The sequence below is a fragment of the Abramis brama genome (genome assembly GCF_963993115.1).
Source record: "Abramis brama genome assembly, chromosome: 10".
In the NCBI taxonomy this organism is placed as follows: domain Eukaryota; kingdom Metazoa; phylum Chordata; class Actinopteri; order Cypriniformes; family Leuciscidae; genus Abramis; species Abramis brama.
In genome coordinates this window covers 7522107-7545740 of record NC_139972.1, presented here as the reverse complement: position 1 = coordinate 7545740, position 23634 = coordinate 7522107, and the positions used below count along the sequence as shown (strand labels likewise).

General features: G+C 40.6%; 1 protein-coding gene across 3 annotated transcripts in view; it reads left to right on the top strand.

The window, feature by feature from the left end:
• Nucleotides 1-608: 608 nt before the first annotated feature.
• Nucleotides 609-23634, top strand: part of LOC311090833 (uncharacterized protein) — a 27072-nt gene continuing 4046 nt past the window's right edge. The window contains exons 1-3 of one of the 3 annotated variants that reach the window (XM_084126390.1): nucleotides 609-744; nucleotides 6478-6676; nucleotides 10572-11785. In XM_084126390.1, the coding sequence (XP_083982516.1) occupies nucleotides 6592-6676; nucleotides 10572-11755 (1269 nt within the window). In that variant the 5' untranslated portion in view covers nucleotides 609-744; nucleotides 6478-6591 and the 3' untranslated portion in view covers nucleotides 11756-11785. Of the gene's footprint in view, nucleotides 745-6477; nucleotides 6677-10318; nucleotides 10369-10571; nucleotides 12131-23634 lie in introns of those variants that run through there. The other 2 variants (XM_084126389.1, XM_084126391.1) reach the window with 2 other exon arrangements.

Here is a 23634-nt window from a genome sequence, read left to right as displayed (position 1 = left end):
CGTAGATGTGACGTGAGCGACCCGTCTGTCTTCTAGTAGCTGTGCCAAGAGAAATCTGAATCATTCCCTTCCGAAACTTGCAGAGACGGAGAGTGAGAGTAGGAGGTGTCCATGAGCTAGGAGCAGAAGAAACTTTTGCTAAGTATTCTGATTAATTATTTTGTCATTTTGCCTCCACGTCCCCCCGATTGCCCACGAGCTTCTCCTCCTGTCCATACGGTAATCTCTCTACTGTGCGACAGAGAGTCGCGTGGTTATGACGCAATCGTTAGCCTATTTTTACAAAAACTGCATCTATGTGGCCATAACGTAAGATATAAGGTAATGGCGCCTTTTATACATTTTTGTGTTTCTTTAGAAATAAATAATGGACAAATGGAGTCTTTAAACGCCTCGGATGTAAAGTTATTCGCTGTCAAAGTGACGCCAAAATGAATGGGAGTCAATGGGATGCTAACAGCAGGTGATGGTCTGCTAGCCAATGGCGGCGCCCGGGGAAACTTCTAAATAATATGAAACCCTGCCCCCCTGGGTTCACGGGGACTTTCAGAATATGCGGCCCCTTTAAGAAATATGACACTCTTGAGTCTGCGCACTGAGGATGCGCAGAAGACAGAAGCGCGCGAGAGGAGAGACGAGCTGAAACTTTCACCAGTTGAGGCTGAAAGTGACGCTGTTAACGATCGTGAATGAAGGTCAAATGTGGAATATTTTCTTCGGATGCCGTATATTTCCAGTCTGCAGGTGAGAGATGTTACAAGATTACAGAGTTTAACATTAACCAGCTCCTCGAGTTTGTGTGTTTATGTGCCAATGTAATGAAATGCGTTGTGTGACTTGGTTTATTATTATTAGAGTGTAATATATGTTGGTAGAGTGTTTTCACAGACTCTGTTTAGGGCTCCAGACTAACAGTTTTTACTAGTAACGCTGTTGTAGACCCAAGAAAAAAAGAAAAAAAAACGTTTGTTTTTGCCAGTTTAACTTTTTATTACCAAACATAACTCAATACCAATAACACAAACGCAGCATCACAGTACCCAATAGGCTACTTAAGAACAATAAAGAGAGAAAGCAAAATCTTCACAGCTTTGCTGACTTTGTAAACATATTATATAGAATAGCCTACACACACTACACGTTTGAAAGTGCAAACTTTTCTTCAGTAAACAGAATTGTATCAAAATAAACCAGAGATGTTTTTCCCAAATTCAATGTCACTTTGAACAAATTACATTAAATAATCATCAATAAGTACAAACAAGAATAGTCAATCTTCTTAAATAAAACAAAGATTTAGAGGACGAAAAGTCACAACATTACTTACTTTGTAAGCGCAGTAGGCTATGTAGAACAGCTAAAACACACATTCAAGTTAAGTGCAAAATCTTCTAGGACCAAATGTTATCAAAATAAAGCAAAGACATACATTTTGAGAGAGCCATAATGCTATTCTTTATATGGATCAAGCATTTCCACCAGTTTTGGGAGGCTCTATAGAGGCACACGTCTGCATTTCCTCGCTGCAAAATCACTAATTAGGTCATCATGACAGCTTCTGAGCCACTTCACCATTGATGCTGATGACAGCAAGACCACTTAGACGTTCCTGCCCCATTGTTGAACATAATATGTTTTAATGAGCTTTATGTTGTTTATGCTTTATATAGGCTAGCTATGTTCTTTATATAGGTTAGCTATCTGGAGAGGGAGATTTTGGCATTGTCAATGAGCCTGACAGCAACATACTTCGTTGCTGCCGAAACCCGGGATGAAGAAGGATTCAGGAACCGGCGAACATTCAAACACTTTAATAATAAAACAAACAATAAACAAAAGTAAAGGTGGCAGCCCCTTATGGATGACTGGAGTCACTGTGTCACAGTCACAGAGTCACTGGCTCAACGACTGCCCGGGTTTCGGCAGCAACGAAGTATGTTGTTATGGGAAGGAGGAGACGGGACCCGGCATAACATGAAAGTCCAGGCCTGGTCCTCACTTGTTCCTCACTGTCGTGGCTCCATCTTTAAACCAGTATCCATTTTAAAAAATACCGGTTGAATAATCGTTATCGGCATACGGTCAAACCTAAATATCGGTATCGGTTAAATTTCCACTGTCGGTCGACCTCTAATTTTAAATACACACACATAAACTAAACATAACATAAAAGTCCAGGCCGGTTCTCTCGTCCTTCACTGTTGTCGCTCGTCCTTTTATGCTTCTGAAGCTCCTCCGTGAGATACGATGCCTCGCAGAGCATACAATGGCAGAGGGAGGCGAGACGCGAGTACGAGTACTTTAAAATTAGAGGTCGACCGATAGTGGATTTTACAGAATAATAATTAAGAAAATAATTTAAACATTAAAATATTACAGGTAATATTACAAATGTGTGTTTCTTTAGCTATAACCTAGAAACATATATGTATATTTCATAGGTAACACTTTGCAAGTGCCATTTGTTAACAAGGATGTATTAGCTAGCTTTCATGAACTATATGCATTATGCAATATACGTTTTTACTGCATGTTTTAAGATTTGAGCAATACAACTGTATCTTTATCATTCATGTTAGTTCATAATACATTAAAGGTGAACTAGGTAACTTTTTTACCTTAACCGAACAGCTTCGGAGTCATTGGAATAGTTATATGACTTTTTTCGGGTTGAATGGTGGTCGTCTCGCACCCCCCGAGCGCCTGTGAGCCGAAAAACCACCCTTACAACTTTGGGCCGGTGGGCCGCCGGCCTCAGCGTCAGGAAGTATTGCGTGATATCAGGTCTCGCGATGTAAAGAATTGCTTCACGGCACTGCACACATACACTATCTAAACATTTATATGCTTGCCTTCTGTGTATCATATCATACATATCATACATCATACATACTGTGTATCATACATGGCTCCGTGCGTTCGCCGGGTTCTTTGAAAACAAATGCACATGACGAGCGGGAGAAGATGGGAGGGGGGAGAGTCGCCAACGAGTTTTGACGACAGTGTTGTCAAATATCTATTCTGAAGCTGTAGGGGGAGCTCTATAGAGAAACCCGTGAGCAAAAAGCGAAGAAATCGGCAAAGCTGCATAGTTCTGCTTTAAGGTAATAACAGATAAAATTCAAATTAAAACTCAATAAAATGTATTAGTAAATTTTGAAATTAACAAACTAACAATAATGTATTAACCGTAGTTAATGCTAAAAATTTAATCTTACTGTGAAGTGTTACCATTTCATATAAATTCAAAGAGTCATGCTTAAAGATGGCCATTAAAATTACATAAATGTAGACCTATATTACATGTATAGTCTCTCGCTTATATTTTAGAACACTTGATGATTATCTAATCAAAATAACAGTATTGTAGTGATAAAAAACTAAGCTAAAACTAAATCAAATGTGTTACTGTTTTGTTTTTTCTGTCGGCTGCATGAATATATCAATGTTGAGAAAGTAATCACGTCACTAGCTTTAAATATTAAACTTCGCCTGCTAATGAATGCATGAAAGTGACCAGCTGGATATAAACTAATGGAAACAGATGGTAAACAGGTTTGCGTGTGTTTTTGTCACATTGCTTTAACCGCTTGAGGTACTAATGTTAGAGTCCTCTCAGCCTCGACGACAAACATGCTTCTGTTCTTTCTCTGTGCGAGCGCGATATTGGTTTTTCCTCGAGAGACATCATGGCTTGCAAACGAGCAAAGCATGGCAGTTGCTCAGTGTTTGGATGTACAAATGAACACAAAAGTATTTTTTTTAGTTCCTTCATCCGAGCCTCTGAAGAACCAGTGGGTTATGTGAATGTCTGATGTGTAATTGTTCAAGATCTTTCTCTCAAAGTCTTTCAATACTGTTTATGCATCAGTAAATCAAGCCAGTGACTAAAATATCAATTTCACATCATTTCTCTTGGTAGGATGAAAATAATCTTACTTAAAGGAACACTCCACCGTTTTTGTATCTATGTTATTCTCTTAACTATGACAAGTTGATACATATCTCATCTCAGTGCGTGCACTCAATCGCTCTGGCGCGCGGCGACACTTTGATAGCACTTAGCTTAGCCTAGTTCATTCATTAGGGACCAAATCTCTGTTTGCATTTTAAAGCTTATTTTCAGGGCTTGCATTTTTATGGGCTGAAATTCAACATGGTTGTATATTTAAGCTGTGAATATTTCAATTCAAAACATTTCACACACAAAAATTCAATAATCCATATTCACCTTTCAGATTTCACTTCCAAAATGTTCATTCTGTTTAAAAATACAACCTATAATATTCAACAGGCAATTTTCGGTCCATTTTATTTCGCTTCCACAAATTCAGTGGTTTAAATTCGACAGAAAATTCAACATTTGACATCCGGGAACGGCAGGAATATCAGTAGATTGCCGATTAAAGGGATACTCCACTTTAAAATGAAAATTCTGTCATCATATACTCTTACATCATATATTCTTTCTTCTGCTGAACAGAAAGGAAGATATTTAGAAGAATGTCAGTAACCAGACAGTTTCTGGTCTCATTGACTTCCATAGTATATTTTTTTCCTACTATGGAAGTCAATGAGACCCAGAAACTGTCTGGTTACTGACATTCTTCTTAATATCTTCCTTTCTGTTCAGCAGAAGAAAGAAATTCATACAGGTTTGAAACAACATGAGGGTGAGTAGGCTTATATGATGACAGAATTTTCATTTTAAAGTGGAGTATCCCTTTAATGATCTCCATAGCTGTTACTCGGTCTCACCAGCAGGGGGTGCCCGCGGCTGTTGAGAAGAAAACTATATAGAGCAACGGGTGAGAGACTCATTCATTAGTTGAATTACAGAAATGGAGCAAGCAGTGGGTTATTTGTGATTATTATCAGGGCGATGAATTGTGATGATTATCATATGGAAAAGCTGACAAAGACACAAAAACTGTGTTTACATTGAAGTCTTCACTGTTACTTTTGTACATGTAAGTTTTTGCACAGCTTTCTCTGTCGTGACCGAGATTATGTTATTCCCCGATGCTGATGTACAGATCAAACTTTAAATCTGAGGTAGTAGACATATATTTTTCTCGGTTGTTTAGTTTTCTGCGGTCTCAGGACACTCAAAGTAACTCAATGGACAAAATACAGAGATATAAAAGACCAAACTCCCACCTTATTGGGGATGTAGGCTATATTAATAGGCTACAGGCAAGCAGATGGACCAGAATATGAACGTAACGCGAATATGAAGTTTCACGCTAAGCGATTCCCAGTGATATACTGGCATAAGTTCGCCTGACACTGGATATTCGCACATTTAGGGAACGTCTCTAAAGGTACATATTGGTACACACGTTTCTAACTTCAATAGGATTTGAAGAGAATGACTTACAGTCATACAACCAACTGTAAAGTGTTCATGTAGGTGTCATGATGCACACTTTTTAGATTGGTTGATATGAAAATAAATATGAGCTCATGTGGTACTGAAAAAATAGCAATACGTTGGCCTACACATGATTTGACAGTTTATTTTATTAAATATCAAAAATCTAAAATTGTTCATCATGTCTGGCACCTACATGTATTCATTTTTTTTTGGACAAAATTAAGACTGTTAACCTTATTCAACTAAACGGCATTGGGATTAACCTTATGTAATTAACTTAAGTTAATTGAAATAAATAATGTTACATAAATCCACCGTAACCTAGTTACGTGGAACCTGTTGACATAAAAAAGTTAATTAAAGCCAACATAGCATTTTTTAGAGTGTGCATTCCCCTGACACATTAGAAATAATAACGAACACAGCTAAAGTGCGTTAATTCTGTAAGGGATCGTTGTCAAAGTGAATTATTTTAAGTGAATGTAGCAACAGAGGTTATAATGAACACATGCAAATATGTGAGCTAAACGCATGTGTGTTCATTTATTTTAATAAAAAACAAACAAAATAAAAACTATGAGTTCTGTTTAAATGTGCATAAACCATCCATTCAAGCCAAAGCTAACAAAGACTGATCGACATAAGCACTCAAGCTGCTATAGTGCGCTTAAACACTAATCAAAGAAATATCACACTTTCTGTTCTCTTTTAAAAGAATGTCAATAGATGCGCTTGAAATGTTCTCCTGACCATTTTGAACAAGCATGAAAAATTGCAAAAGATTGTTTGAATCAGAGCTCTGGCGTAACCGTGTGCAGCGCGTTACAATATTGAGTTCTGATTGGTCAATCACTGTTATTTATAGTTTGTAAATTATGATAGATAATTTTAACATTTTATTTACATGTTAAGTTTAACATAATACACAACACTGTTAATTTAAAGGGGATGGAGACAGGGGATTTTCAGCAGCTCAGTTAAACATGGTGGTCTTGTTATTTCTCTCAGACTTTGGACTTATATTTATATCAGAAAAAGACATGTTCGATTAATTTAAATGTAAGTAAAGTAATTCAGTAACTTCTCTTTGAATTTGGCAGATCTGGTGTCCATCCCACAACAATTCACCAATAAATACTGGGAATATTCCCATCATCCTACAAGAGAAGGACAAACTCCAGGAGTAGCAGCTGAAATCTGTGTGACTGTTAAAGATGGAGTTTATTAAAGAGGAGATTGAAGACATGAGTTATCCAGAACCATACAGAATAAAACATGAAGATATCGAGGAACAAATAGGTTGGTGTCCATTCTTGATTCTTCATTGTTGACTGCTTTGGTAGCTGTGAAATAATAAGCAGTATATGAATGAAAAATTCTATAGAAATGCTTATATAATTTTAATCGTCATCTTTTATGTACTTTTAATCATAATCTTGTAGGCTATAACAGATATCAAACTCATTTTGATCATATTAACAAGAGAATGGCAGGGGCCAGTTTCACAAAGATAGACTGACTATGGCTTAGATATAGTAGATAGTCAGACTTCAAATAGACATCTAAATCAGACCGTTGCACAAAGCACTTAAGACTCTGACTATCTTAAGTAGGACTACACTGCAATGCATTCTGGGTAAAATAAGACACTTTTCAAAACATAAAACATGGTGGATCGAGTAAGCGTATTCAGCCGCTCAGTGCAGTTTACCCCAGCGGAAAATAAGTGTTTGTTGGAGGAGTATAACAGTTAAAAGGCCATTTTACTTGGGAAATTTAGCGGAGAATGAAGTAACAAGAAGAAATGTTTAATTTGGAAAAAGATTGCTACGGCAATTAACAGCGTTAATCCGATCGTTGAGCGGAGCGTTAAAGACGTACAGAAAAGATACAAAAACATCGTACAAGATACCCTGTATACTACCACCCGTGACACAGAAGCTTTGCTGAGACCCACTGTGTCACCAACAGCATTCAGAAAAGTTCCTGTTGCATAAAATCTCAACGCAGTGCAAACCGGCAGCGCCATTCGGCGTCTGTCAGCGCCGCCCAGCAACGGCTCAGGACCTTGTTCAAAATCCTGCCGCGCCACAGAGCACCATTTACATTTTTGTCTCATATTTGTCTCAAATCGTCGTTAATGTATACTGACTTCACCCTGTCCTGCAATATACATTTAGTTTAGTTTACATTCATTTACAGAAATCAGCTGCATGGATGAAAATTGCTGATGTTATCGGATTTTCAGGTGATATTCTCAATTCATTCAGTTAACGGACGCTCTGAGGTGTGTTCAAGTGTTCAGACTGTGGACTTTAGTTTGCAACGATTGTATTTAATTTAGTGGTGGGCCGTTATCGGCGTTAACGTGCTGCGTTAACGTGAGACTCTTATCGGGCGATAAAAAATATATCGCCGACCCGTTAATCTATTCTCAAAGTTGGGTTGGGAGCTGGGTCTATACTACGCAAGCTATGATGACTTTCACCTTGATATTTTAGCGCGGATGTATAGCCTACCTAGCCGAATTCGGTTCGGTGTTCAGTACGCATTTTCAAACCGAACGGTTCGTTGGACCATTGTTCCTGCCGACCAAAATTTCGTTATTTCAAATGTAGGCGGGTCAACATTCTCGACATCAAATGGCAAACGTAATGTAAGCGGAACGAAACTGAGCTACTCGTTATTGTGTGGTTGACGGACCGTTGTTTATCAGTTTGGACCAAAGCAGCGCGAGCCGATCTTGATCAAGCGACACTGACTACGTTTACAAGCTGTTAAAATTCGGGTTATGGTCGGGTTAAGGTCACTATTTGGGTTTCTGAAACATTCGGAATAACCCGTTTACATGCGTGAGCAGAGAGAGTTACTCCTGTATACATGGAATTTGTAATCAATTGGCAATATCCCGATGTAAACGGCGACGCACGGTTAGCGTCTGGACGTACGGACAACCTTAACCCAATATGCAATATGCGTCATTTCCGATTCTTCTTCCTGTATCCAAAGACAACAACAACAGCAGCAGCACGCGGATAATGAATAGTTCGGGGCAGATAGCGATCGCCTTTGTTTGCGCTTTCCTCCTCGCTCCAAAAGTGTGGTGCTGTGCTGCGTCTCGCCATGTTTACTTCTACTTCTTGTTTACTTCCGGTATACTGCATGCGGGTTTTTGTATGCGCTGTCTCTCCTCAAAAGACCAAGATTCCTTGCGAATAGAACATGCGCAGAACACAAATCAATGTTCCTTTTGATGGGGATATGCCGATACGCGTTTACATGACCAAATATTCGGGTTAGAAAAGGGGTACCCCAGGTATAATATCCCGGTTTTTAAAAACCGGGATATGAGCATATCCGGGTTTTTGCCGGTGTTTACATGGCCGTGCGCGACCGGGTTATTGCTAATATTCCGGTTTTGAACGGGTTATTGGCTGCATGTAAATGTAGTCACTACTGTTACTACACAGCGCTAAGAGATCCAGTAAAGAAATCATTTGAATTCGCTACTTAAGTAATAACATTGCTGCGAGATCTAGTGAGAAACATTCACTTTTCGGATCAAACAGCGCGTGGAAGCCAGGAAGAAACATTGTGCCATGAATGAATCCAGTGTCCACAGATCTGCAACATTTACCATGGATTTACTGTAGTAACACTAACTGCAACAATGGAAGTTTGGCAGGAATAGTAGGCTATAATGCTTTCAAGTAACATTACGTCGGTTTTATTTTGACAATTTTATGATTAAAATTGCTGCCCTCAAATGTTAATCTGAACTAAAAATAGACCTTTGTTTATAACTACTACAATATTAGGCTACATTTCATTTTTTCCAAGGAGCTGTTTTGTTTTATATGCTTATAAGAAGAGTCTATTATAGCTCCATCATTGCTCAAAGTAAAAAAAATAAAAAATAAAAAATCATACATTATTATGTTATTTAAAAAAAAAATAATAATAATCTTTGGCATTTCTTCACAAGAAACACGTGCCCTTTAGTCATTATTTGGGTAGCACACATATTCTGAATGCCTTTGGCAAAATTCAAATGAGCCATTTTAATATAGGTTAATCTAGATTAATTCCAAGATTACAGTGAGATTAATCTAGATTAAAAAAAATAATCTATGCCCACCACTAATTTAATTGTACAGTACAATCATAACATAGTACAGATATTATCTTAATTCCATAATGTCCTTAAAGTCCAACTGAAATCAAAATTGACCCTATTTACTTTGTTAGCGCATATAACTAGTCTTGTGGTGAACAATTAATCCGTGCAAGTTAAAACACAGAAAAAAATTGTTTGCCGTCGTAATCTTTAATCAAAGTCTGAAAAGTTACTTCCGGACTGGAATGGCGTCCCTTCTCTGATGACGTAGGTTTGATGGCTTGGGTTTGGAAATGCTTAACAACTCCCCTCAAACCGTTAGTCTGCTTTGAGTGAGAGATGGAGAGGAGGAGCGCTAGAGTAAAACCCTGCCCTCTGTTCAATATTCCGTTTCACTGGGAAATACGTCACAGCACTAGAGAAAAGTCATTTGCAACTTCCGGTTCACGCGGACTTTAAACATAATATTGCTGGCCATAAACTGAGAAAATGCGCGTCCGGTATGCGATACCTCGAGTTGTCTTAGACACAGCACTGCGCTTCTCGTCCGGTGTGCGTCCCCGTTTAGACCTAAGTTAGCCTGGGGGTAAGGTGTCTATGTCAGTCTTTATTTTTGTGAAACAGTCTAACTTGCATTAGACTAGTCTATGAACAAATTTTAGACTTGTCTAACACTAATAGACCGGTCTAAAATAGCTTTGTGAAACCGGCCCCAGAACTAAACTTTGGCACATCAAAGGTCTGATACTTAATCTCTGTTGCTTTCTGCTATTAACCCGTAAGCCCTGAGGGCGTTTTAGAGTTGTTTTTTCTGAGAGACATAAACAAAACTAAAGACTCATAACTCCAAAACTATAGCAAGGAGAGTCAAAAGGTATCGTTTGATAGAACACTTTATACATTTTTTGAAAATATACATTACATTACATTACATTTGGACATTCTCACTGCCGGTGAATTATTTTAGAAATTATGAATTACTTTATGAATTTTATGAATTACCGCCGGCGGTACACTTCGGGTTTAAGGGGTTAAATCAGGGTTCACTTTAACTGATTCTAATTTTGTTTATTTTAGATCGAATGGAAGTGAAAGAGCAAAGACAAGAACTGGAGGAATTTAAGGAGGAACATCACAACTTTAAAATTCAAGAAACAAAAGCCAAAAAGCGGCACTCCTGCTCTCAGTGTGGAAAGAGTTTCTGTCAAAAAGTAAACCTTAACATACACATGAGAATTCACACTGGAGAAAAACCATATACATGCTTTAAATGTGGAAAGAGTTTCAGTCAAAAAGGAAACCTTAACATACACATAAGAATTCACGCTGGAGAGAAACTGTATACATGCACTCAGTGTGGAAAAAGTTTTTCTCAAGCATCAGGTCTCAGTGTTCATCTGCGTATTCATTCCGGAGAAAAACCATTTAACTGTGATCAATGTGGTAAAGGTTTTATTTCATCATCAGATCTAAAACGACATCTGAATGTTCATTCAGACGAGAAGCCTTATGTGTGTTTCTGTGGAAAGAGATTTTCACGACTGAACAGTTTTAAACAGCACCAGAAAACACATAATGGAGTGAGAGATCATGTGTGTTGTGAGTGTGGAAAGAGCTTTACTGGAGCTGACAATCTGAAACGGCACCAAAGAATTCATACTGGAGAAAGACCTTACAAGTGCTCATATTGTGACAAGAGTTTCACTCATTCTGGAAACCTGAAAGTACATGAGCGACATCATACTGGAGAGAAGCCGTACTACTGTTCTGTGTGTGAGAAGAGCTATTCTCAAGCATCAACTCTCAGTCATCATCTGCGTATTCATTCCGGAGAAAAAACGTTTAACTGTGATCAGTGTGGTAAAGATTTTCATGCATCATCAGATCTAAAACAACACCTAAAAGTTCATTCAGATGAGAGGCCTTATGTGTGTTTCTGTGGAAAGAGTTTTTCAAGGCTGGATCATTTTAAACTGCACCAGAAAACACATAATGACGTGAGAGATCATGTGTGTTGTGACTGTGGGAAGAGCTTTATTACAGCTGGCCATCTGAAACGGCACCAAAGAATTCATACTGGAGAAAAACCTTACAAGTGCTCATATTGTGACAAGAGTTTTGCTCAGTTGGGAACACTGAAAGTACATGAGCGACTTCATACTGGAGAGAAGCCGTACTACTGCACTCAGTGTGGAGAGAGTTTTAGACATTCATGTAGTTTTCTCAGTCACATGAAGAAATATCATAAGTCCAGGGTTTGAAATTAACACTCGCCAACTCCCCAAATGCAGGTAAAAATAACCTGTGGTGGGTAACGCTGTCAGATCACTAGCCAATTTGGCGGATTTTTATGTTTACTCACTTTGCTGGGGAAGTTTGTGTAAGCCAAATCTCAACAGATTTAGCGCAAATACTCAACTAGTGAGTCATCAAGATATATTAAATGCAGCGTATTGCGCAGAATCTGCTCATATTTGGCTTACTTGAACACACACGTCACTACGCAACAAATAACAGCGTGCTTGTTAATTTGCATTGAAGCAATAGCAAATATTAAAAAGCGTTTGGTTAACAGAAGACACATTGCTATTTTCCAACATCCTACATTTTTATGATGTTCTTTGTACTGTATTGATCTGTCCACCTAAAACACATTTTTGGTGAAAAGGATGAGGATGGGTTGAGTATTATGTTGAAATAATAAATAAATATATATATATATATATATATATATATATATATTATGGCAAGCCGTTCAGGAAATAATTATATTTATAATATGAAGTCTGAATATATAGAATGAAAGTCTGAATATATAAAATGAATGAAAGTCTGAATATATATAGAATGAAAGATATAGAATGAAAGTCTGAATATATAAAATGAAAGTCTGAATATATATAGAATGAATGTCTGAATATATAGAATGAAAGTCTGAATATATATAGAATGAATGTCTGAATATATAAAATGAAAGTCTGACTATATATAGAATGAATGTCTGACTATATATAGAATGAAAGTCTGAATATATAGAATGAATGTCTGAATATATAAAATGAAAGTCTGAATATATATAGAATGAATGTCTGAATATATAGAATGAAAGTCTGAATATATATATAGAATGAAAGTCTGAATATATATAGAATGAAAGTCTGAATATATATAGAATGAAAGTCTGAATATATAGAATGAAAGTCTGAATATATATATAATGAAAGTCTAAATGTATGTGAAAGTGTGAATATGTGAAAAGAAAGTGTACATTTGACAATTCTCACTGAATAATGTGTAGCTTGTTTTAGCCTTTTGAATTGTGATTCATTTAAAAATGTCATTCCCTGAAATTTTCCAATACTTTGGTGAGCTACAAGACTTTTTTGCAACAGTTGGTCATAGGGCTGGATGATTAATCGAAAAGTAATCGAAACCGAAATTCAGAGCCTATAACCGACGTAATTTTACCAAGTCGGTTATTTCGGTTTTTTAATCCTATTAATATTTCCGCCCACTGTGTGTTAATGTACTTTCCCCTTAAAACATATTACCGCGTGTGTAGTCACGTGACTCCGCCCCGTCCCTTAGCTCTGAACGCGCGTCTATTTCGCTTCAAACTCGCTTTGGACGCGCGAATGGATTCAAAATGTTTAAGCGTAGAACTAGACGCGAATTTGAATGTGTGTGTGTGTGTGTGTCAGAGAGAGAGAGAGGCACGGACGCGATCTAACAGTGGAAACATAAAAACATCATTCGTCATTATAACATCAACGTCAATTTGTTCATACAGGACATCATTAAAACTGCAAAGTGTTTAGCCTACTTATATTTGTGTAAAACATAGTGCTTTTGTCAAACTGTAAACTCTTGTCAAACTGTAACAACTGTCACCCAACCAAAATCACACACACCCTGTGTACATTTTTTTTTATAAAAATATCAAATGATCTCATCTTTTGGACATTCATCATATTGCATTGGTTTTCATTTCTTGTCCTAAAACAGAGCACTAATCTTTTTATTTTTAAGTAACACATTCTACATTGATTAAAAAATAAAATCAAATGTGTTTTTAATGATAGTATTATTTTATACAGAAATAAATTATTTATAATTCAGATGAGAAGTTAAAGTTAATTTAAATTTTAAGGAAACAAATATATTGATCTGAAATATAGCTAATTAATTTTAAATTCATTCAGGTTACCAAACATATCTCAAGGTCTTTTGAATAAAGGGTGGCAGTCTTTCATTATCCAACTGTCGTTGTGGATTATATACTGGAGAAGTATTTGTTCTCCATTTGAGTGAGATGTTTTTATGTGGCTAATTGAGCAAAGTGCTTCCATATATTTTATTACTAATAGTATTAGTTCAAGAATAAAATAAAGATATCGGATTGATATCGGTATCGGCAAATAGCCAAAGCTGCGGTATCGGTATCGTATCGGAAGTGAAAAAGTGGTATCGGGACATCCCTAAATCTTTCATTAGAAAAAATAACCGTGAACGTATTTACAGTATAAGCCTTGCCAGTGACATAGGAATTTTTTTTTTAAATAATCGTTCAATAATCGTAATCGAGGTAACTTGTTTGATTAATTGCGATTATGATTTTAGCCAAAATCGTCCAGCCCTAGTTGGTCATACTCCAAACAACATAAACAATTTGGAGTCTACATCACGTCATCTCGAGGATCAAATTTCCATTCTTGCAACATTCTTAGCGCTTATGGGCAGTCATGTTCAACAAAATGTTGCTGAAAGAACATTATGCATAATGCATCATTCTCGAAGGAATTTATGAATCTTATGAATTCACCGCATTCGCTCTTCCGCGATGAAATAGCGAATTAGTTTCTTCATCAGTAGAACGATGTTGAGTACGGTTGCCAGTATTTTGTCCCTTACACGCATTTGCCAGGGTGTTCATTAGATGATCGTTACTTAAAATTGCTGCTACTAAATTTCGTGCGGACTCATTGTTCAAAATGTGTATAAAAAATGGTAGATGAATAACACAAGATGGCGCTGATAACATCAGATTTCCATTCTATATATTCAGACATTCGTTTTAGATATTCAGACTTTCATTCTATATATATTCAGACTTTCATTCTATATATATATATATATATTCAGACTTTCATTCTATATATATTCAGACTTTCATTCTATATATATACAGTGCAATGCATAAGTGAATACACCCATGCTAAAGTTGACTAAAAAGAGGAATAAAAAATCATATTTTGGAAATTGAACTTAATACCTTAATTTAAAAAATTAGGAAAAATCCAACCTTTAAGGACACCAATTTTCTTTGTGAATGAATAATGTATCGTAAATAAATAAATGTTCTTCCTTAAAATACATGGTGCATAAGTGAGTACACCCCTATGTTAAATTCCCATAGAGGCAGGCAGATTTTTATTTTTAAGTATTTTTATTTTTATTTTTTTTAGAATACTATGCATCCTGATAAAGTTCCCTTGGCCTTTGGAATTAAAATAGCCCCACATCATCACATAGCCTTCACCATACCTAGAGATTGGCATGATTTTATTTCAGTTAGCCTAAAAGCTAGTTTGATTTGCATTGAGAGATGATCTTATGGAAAGTACCCCATGCCAATCTCTAGGTATGGTGAAGGATATGTGATGATGTGGGGCTATTTTAATTCCAAAGGCCAAGGGAACTTTATCAGGATGCATAGTATCCTAATTTTTTTTTTTTTTAAATACTTAAAAATAAAAATCTGCCTGCCTCTATGGGAATTTAACATAGGGGTGTACTCACTTATGCACCATGTATTTTAAGGAAGAACATTTATTTATTTACGATACATTATTCATTCACAAAGAAAATTGGTGTCCTTAAAGGTTGGATTTTTCCAAAATTTTTTAATTAAGGCATTAAGTTCAATTTCCAAAATATGATTTTTTATTCCTCTTTTTAGTCAACTTTAGCATGGGTGTATTCACTTATGCATTGCACTGTATATTCAGACTTTCATTCCATATATTCAGACATTCGTTTTATATATTCAGACTTTCATTTTATATATTCAGACATTCATTCTATATATATATATATATATATATATATTCAGACTTTAATTCTATATATATATTCAGACTTTCATTCTATAGATTCAGACATTCATTCTATATATATTCAGACTTTCATTTTATATATTCAGACATTCATTCTATATATATTCAGACTTTCATTCTATATATTCAGATTTTCATTCTATATATATTCAGACTTTCATTCTATATATATTCAGACTTTCATTCCATATATATTCAGACATTCGTTTTATATATTCAGACATTCATTCTATATATATATATATATATTCAGACTTTCATTCTATATATTCAGACTTCATATTATAAATATAATTATTTCCTGAATGGCTTGCCATAATATATATATATATATATATATATATATATATATATATATATATATATATATATATATATATACACTCACCTAAAGGATTATTAGGAACACCTGTTCAATTTCTCATTAATGCAATTATCTAATCAACCAATCACATGGCAGTTGCTTCAATGCATTTAGGGGTGTGGTCCTGGTCAAGACAATCTCCTGAACTCCAAACTGAATGTCAGAATGGGAAAGAAAGGTGATTTAAGCAATTTTGAGCGTGGCATGGTTGTTGGTGCCAGATGGGCCGGTCTGAGTATTTCACAATCTGCTCAGTTACTGGGATTTTCATGCACAACCATTTCTAGGATTTACAAAGAATGGTGTGAAAAGGGAAAAACATCCAGTATGCGGCAGTCCTGTGGGCGAAAATGCCTTGTTGATGCTAGAGGTCAGAGGAGAATGGGCCGACTGATTCAAGCTGATTGAAGAGCAACTTTGACTGAAATAACCACTCGTTACAACCGAGGTATGCAGCAAAGCATTTGTGAAGCCACAACACGCACAACCTTGAAGCGGATGGGCTACAACAGCAGAAGACCCCACCGGGTACCACTCATCTCCACTACAAATAGGAAAAAGAGGCTACAATTTGCACGAGCTCACCAAAATTGGACACTTGAAGACTGGAAAAATGTTGCCTGGTCTGATGAGTCTCGATTTCTGTTGAGACATTCAGATGGTAGAGTCAGAATTTGGCGTAAACAGAATGAGAACATGGATCCATCATGCCTTGTTACCACTGTGCAGGCTGGTGGTGGTGGTGTAATGGTGTGGGGGATGTTTTCTTGGCACACTTTAGGCCCCTTAGTGCCAACTGGGCATCGTTTAAATGCCACGGCCTACCTGAGCATTGTTTCTGACCATGTCCATCCCTTTATGACCACCATGTACCCATCCTCTGATGGCTACTTCCAGCAGGATAATGCACCATGTCACAAAGCTCGAATCATTTCAAATTGGTTTCTTGAACATGACAATGAGTTCACTGTACTAAAATGGCCCCCACAGTCACCAGATCTCAACCCAATAGAGCATCTTTGGGATGTGGTGGAACGGGAGCTTCGTGCCCTGGATGTGCATCCCACAAATCTCCATCAACTGCAAGATGCTATCCTATCAATATGGGCCAACATTTCTAAAGAATGCTTTCAGCACCTTGTTGAATCAATGCCACGTAGAATTAAGGCAGTTCTGAAGGCGAAAGGGAGTCAAACACAGTATTAGTATGGTGTTCCTAATAATCCTTTAGGTGAGTGTATATAAGCTATGATGTAGTTAGGCTGGCTTTTTTATTTGTATTTTTTTTGGCTAGTGGAAGTTATGAATGGCCGGTAACTTTTTACTTTTAACTTGAAAAAATTAGTAGCCAAACTGGCCGGTGAGTGAAAAAGTTCATTTCAAAACCTGCATAAGTCGTCACAGTGAGCAACATGTGGTTTTCATGTATAATACTGTCAAGTAAAGGTTGTGAATTTAACAAAATATGGAGTTGCTCCCAAAAGCACAATATCATCTTTTTTAACTTTGTGAATTTGGTGAAATTCTTATAGAACTATAAAGACTTGTTTGTAGTTTGATCAGGGAACTAAAAGAGTGTTTGAAGCTTCAGAAAATAATTCTTGCAGTGTAAATAATGATCTGTTTCTTTCTTAGTGGTAAGTTTGCAAAAGGTTGTGTCCTGAGTAGATCTTTCTTGAATTAGATATATTCATATAATTTACTTATTGTAGTTCCCACATTGTGTTTTGATAGTACATGCAATTATGAAGAATACACCGATCTAATGAACAAAACCATATCTTTGATCAGTATGGTAAAAACTTTACTTCAACATCGATTCTGAAAAAAACCTGAAGGTTTATGCAGATGAGAAGTCTAATATGTGTTTGTGGAAAGAGTTTTTCACTGCTGTAGTGAAAAATTTATTTAGAGTAAAAATTAGAGTTAAAATTAGAGTTTTTTTTAAATAATTATATGATGTAGGATCAATCCAAGCATGCCTCACAAAATCAAGCAAAATATACAAGCAAAAGTGTTGTTTGTAACGGCTCCATAAACGTACTCGGTTACTTACGTAACCTCGGTTCCTTTAGAGATAAGGGAACGAGTATTGCGTTGGAAACGCTATGGGAAAACTCCTTTTCTCGAGAATATTGAAGCCTTTATTTTAAAACGCAGTGCAGCTGCACAGCAAGCACATCATAGCTGGCTAAAGCGTGCTGATTGGCTGTGCTGCGGCAACTGCACAGACCTATGGTGAATCAACAATGACGTGTGATCCAATCAGACCCGCCTTGCTAGCCTCGATCACGCAAAAATGGGCGTGGCTGAAGGGTATAAATTCAGAGAAAATTCGCCATAGGATAGGTTAAAATCGACTGAAGCGAAGCACCTGATATAAGCAAAATAGCACGGCTGGCAACGCAATACTCGTTCCCTTATCTCTAAGGGAACCGAGGTTATGTAAGTAACCGAGTACGTTCCCTTACGAGAACAGTTCTCTCGTATTGCGTTGCAAACGCTATGGGAACCCGTGCTAGTTTTAAAACGCACTGTGCTATTCGCCAGTGACTGCTCTGGAGGTGTCCAGGGAGCCCCGGGACTTATTAATGAGTAGTCTAATCATAATAGACCGGAAGTGTCGGGCCTCATAATGACATGCACTGCAATAGCAAGTACAGAGGGCCACCACAGGGGGAGCCCTGGTCATATATAGGTCTGGGTCACAAGAGCCAGGGTCCTGGATGGAGAGGACTCATGCCTGTAAGGCGGGAACCCCTAAGTAATAAAATAGACCAGAAGTGTTGATCTTAGAGTAATATGCACTGCATATAGCGGAGTGCAGAGGGCCACCACGGGGGGAGCCTCGGGTATATATAGGTCTGGGTCACAAGAGCCAGGATCCTAGATGGAGAGGACTCGTGCCTGTAAGGCAGGAACCTCTAAGTTATAAAATAGATCAGAAGTGTCTGGCCTTAGAATGATATGCACTGCATAAAGTGAAGCGCAGAGGACCACCACGAGGGGAACCTCGGGTATATAAAGGTCTGGGTCACAAGAGCCAGGTTCCTAGATGGAGAGGACTCGTGCCTGTAAGGCGGGAACCTCTAAGTTATAAAATCTTGCAAATGTGGATGGAGCAGACCAGCCGGCCGCTGCACAAATGTCCTCTATGGGGACTCCACTGGACCATGCCCAAGAGGAAGCCATACCTCTTGTGGAGTGGGCTCTTACACCTATGGGGCACGGAAGGCCCGTAGAAGTGTAGGCCAGAGAGATAGCGTCTACTATCCATCTAGATAGTCTGAGTTTCGAGACCGGAGACCCTTTGGTGCGGCCCCCGAAACAGACAAAGAGCTGTTCTGACTGTCTGAATGAGGCAGAACGCTCCAGATAAATTATCAAAGCCCTAACTGGGCAGAGCATATATGCGTCACTACCATCTTCCGATGGGGGAAGAGCCGATAGGGAAATAACCTGGGCTCTGAACGGGGTTGAGAGCACCTTCGGTACATATTCGAGTCATTGGGCCCGAACTCAAGACAGGAAGTGCTCGTAGAGAGCACTTGTAGGTCCCAAACTCTTTTGACTGACGCTAGTGCTAACAGCAGAGCGGTTTTAAGAGAGAGAGGGGCTTTAGGTCAGCCGACTGGAGCGGCTGACCTGGGAGGTCCCTTGAGGCACCACAGGACCGTAGATAGGTCCCAAGCTGGCACTGAAGGTGGCTCCTTTTAGGAAGCGAACGATTAGGTCGCTTTAACCCAGAGAGGAGCCAGCCACCGGTGAGTGAAAAGCCGCTATGGCTGCCACGTACACTTTGAGCATGGAGGGGGAGCGACCCGCATCCAAAAGCTCTTGAAGAAATGTAAGTACCATTGGTACTTCGCAGTTATGTGGGTCTAGGTTCCGAGCCAGACACCAGCTGGAGAACACTGACCATTTGAGGTGGTAGAGGCGTCTAGTGGACAGAGCTCTAGCCTTCATTATGGTATTTCAGACTCCCTGGGAGGTCCTGGGGTACCCATTGAGGGACCATGTATGGAGGGCCCATAAGTCGTGACAGGGGTGCCAGATTGTCCTGTTCGCCTGCGTATGAAGATCAGCGGGATCGGCCACGGAGCTGTTGTAGACAGCTGCATCAGCTCTGGGAACCAAATCTGGGTTCGCCAGAGGGGGGCTACAAGGAGGACTGCGCACTTGGAGTCCCTGATCCGTTCGATGATCTGAGGGAGCATCGAGACCGGGGGGAACGCATAAAGGGGAAGGCTGGGCCATTCGTGGGCTAGCGCATCCCTGTTCTTCGAAAAGAAGATTGGGCAGTGAGAGTTGTCTTTTGAGGCGAAGAGGTCAACCTCTGCCTCGCCGAAGACTTCCCACAACAAGAGAACCGTCTGGGGGTGGAGAGACCATTCCTCTGGGGGAACGTTGCCCCGAGATAGCATGTCTGCCCCTAGGTTCATCGTGCCCGGCACGTGAGCTGCCCTGAGTGAGCGCAGGTTGGTGTGAGCCCATAACAGGAGCTGTTTGGCCATGGTGAACAGGTTGCGAGACATGAGGCCACCCTGGCAATTTATGTAGGACACCACCGCCATGTTGTCCATTCGGACTAAGACGTGGTGTCCCGCCAGGTGTGGAAGGAAGGCTTTTAGGGCTAGAAAAACTGCTCTTAGTTCGAGGCAGTTGATGTGTAGGCGTTTCTCCGAGCTCGACCAGTTGGAAGTGTCTGTTGAGATAGCCTTCCTTTTCGAAACCAGACCCATGCTCACACCCTGCTGGTACCAGCTGGTGTCTTTCCAGGGGGGCAGGGCTTTGGTACAGCGCTGGTTTACCCTGATGCATAAGAGGCCCGAGCGCCACGCATGGGCTGAAGCTTTAGCCATAGCTGAAGGGGGTGCATACGCAGTAGGCCTAGTTGGAGTACTGACGATGCAGAGGCCATAAGGCCCAAAACCCTTTGAAACGTTCTGAGGGGCGTGTGGGAGCCCACTTTGAACGACGCGGCGAGCTGCTGAATTGAGAGAGCTTGGTCTGGCGTGGGCCATGTTCTCATATGCACGGAGTCGAGAACTGTTCCCAGGAACGTGGTTTGTTGGCTGGGGGACAGTATACTCTTAGAAAAGTTTATTCTGAGCCCAAGGCGGTCTAGATGGCCGAGGAGCCAGGCTTTGTGAGTATGGGACTCCGCCCTCGACTGAGTCAGTATGAGCCAGTCGTCGAGGTAGTTCAGGATACGCATTCCCCGCTGTCTCAGGGGGGAGAGAGTCGCATCCATGCACTTTGTGAATGGATGAGGCGCTAGAGACAGTCCGAATGGTAGGGCTGTGTATTGATATGCTTGCCCCTCGAAGGCGAATCTCAAGAATGACCTGTGACGGGGGTTCACTTGGATGTGAAAGTAAGCATCTTTCAGATCTACTGAGAAGAACCAGTCTCCCAGCCGAATCTGCGCCAGCATGTGTCTGGTCGTGAGCATCCTGAATGGCCGTACCATGAGGGCCTTTTTCAGGTGTCTGAGATCTAAAATGGGTCTCAGGTCGCCGTCTTTCTTCGGAACGAGAAAATAACGGCTGTAGAAGCCCGACTCGCTTTGTGACACGGGAACTTTCTCAATAGCCCCTTTTGCCAGCAGACTCGACACTTCGGAGTGGAGGACATGAGAAACAGTGCTCCTTACCATGGTGTAAATTATAGCGCGAAAGCGCGGAGGTCTGTGGGCAAACTGAAGCAAGTAACCCTGCTTTATGATATTCATCACCCAATCTGACACTTCGGGGATGGCTTGCCAAGCCAGAGCCCGATAAGCCAGTGGCTGGATTGTATCTGAAGGTGGAGTGCCCAGACCCGGGGGCCCGACCTGACAGATGTTTCTGTGAAGATATTTGCTCGATTCGTGCTCTGTGTGGGTCTCTGTTAAAACAGCATTTGGGTGCAGGGGTGCATGACAAATGACGGGCCCATGATCTGCAGTTAACACAACTCCAGCCGCCTGAACTGAAGAGGGGGCTGTGAGAGGCACTCGAGCGATCTTCGGGGGTGGTCCGGCCGCAGCGGGACATGGCCCCCTCTTTCCGCCGGCTAGGACGGCTTTTTAGGCTCGTGATCCAGCGTGAGCTTTGGCCAAGAGCCCTGGCGCTTGGGGAGCGGGTAACGTTTTGTGGCTTGAAGTGTTGGCTGGTCTCAGTCGTTGGGCGGGGCTGGTGGACCTGAGGCGCTGGTTTCGCTGGCTGCGGCGTGCTCTTAGGGCGCCGTGAAGCAGGGCTGGAGCGCTTTGGAAGGAAGTGCTTCATAGCTCTAAATGCCTTCTGGGCTTCGGTGAAACGTTCCGCGAATCCCTTAACGGAAGGGCCGAAGAGACCTGTAGTGGAGACTGGCGAGTCGAGGAAGGCAGTCCTGTCCTGATCTCTGTCAGGTTAAGCCACAAATGGCGCTCCAGCACCACCAAGCTGGCCATGTTACGGCCAATGGCCTGAGCGGTGGTCTTAGTCACCCGCAGGGCCAGGTCTGTGGCGCCTGGATCGCGTCTGGATCAGGTCCCGACTCATCCATAGCACAGAGGAGCTTTGCTTGGAACACCTGAAGAATTGCCATGGTGTGTAGTACAGAGGCGGCCTGGCCGGCGGCGGCGTACGCATGGTCAGCAAGTGCAGAAGAAGTTCTGCACGGCTTGGATGGGTGCGTGGCCTTTGCTCTCCAACCGCCTGCAGTGGGAGGACACAAATGGGCGGTGACCGCTTCCTCCAGTGGTGGGAGCTTCACGTAATCTTTTTCCTCAGCACTGTCAACGGATGAGAGCGTGGAAGAGGCAGTAGAGCACGTTCGCTCTGAAAATGGTGCATGCCAGGATTTCGTGAGCTCATCGTGGACCTCTGGGAAGAATGGAGCGGCACGCTGGCGAGGGGCGTTGAGGCGGCTTCTAGTGGAAGCCAGTCAAGACCCAGCTCCAGTGCGAATAATGACACGGAGAAGCTCGGCGTCAATGTTTGCTCTGGTCTCGTCTCGTTCAGACTGAGAGGGAGGGGCGGGGTCCGCGGAGACAGACCAATCCTCCCCCTCAGATGCCGCCACGGAAACTGCGTCATCAAACTCCTCCACCAATCCACCGAAAGAGACGAGTCCAGCCTCTTCGAGAGAGGGCCGTTGATCGCTCTTGACGAACAGCATGGGAGTGTCAGATCCTGGTGTGGGCGAGGCACGCGGTGATTCAAGCACGTGTACGCCGGGCCAGTCCCCGCGTGCCTCGCCCACACCAGGATCTGACACTTCTGCTCAGGGCCGAGGCAGACAGCACACCGAGTGTGTCTGTCAGACACATGCAGGGGAATCCTGCAGGTCTCACAGATGGGGAGCGGCATTTGCAACAACGCGCTCTGCTCTTTTAGAAAGAAGCTTTGTAAAGGATATACTCATCGGATGCCACAGGGAAACGGCTATCAGCTGACGGCGAGGAAGTGCCAGGCGCTGAAGCAGTTCCGCTGAAGGGCTGATTCGACGGCAGAAGTCAGTGCACGAAAAGATACATTTTTGTTGGTATTGATAACGGTTGATTAACCCAGTTCAGGCGACTAGACTGTCAAAGTCATAAGTATGACGATAGTGTATTTGCTACGTATGACGAAAAGTGACTTACTTAAAGTACACGTGAAATCAAAATTGATCATATTTACTTTATTAGCGCAAA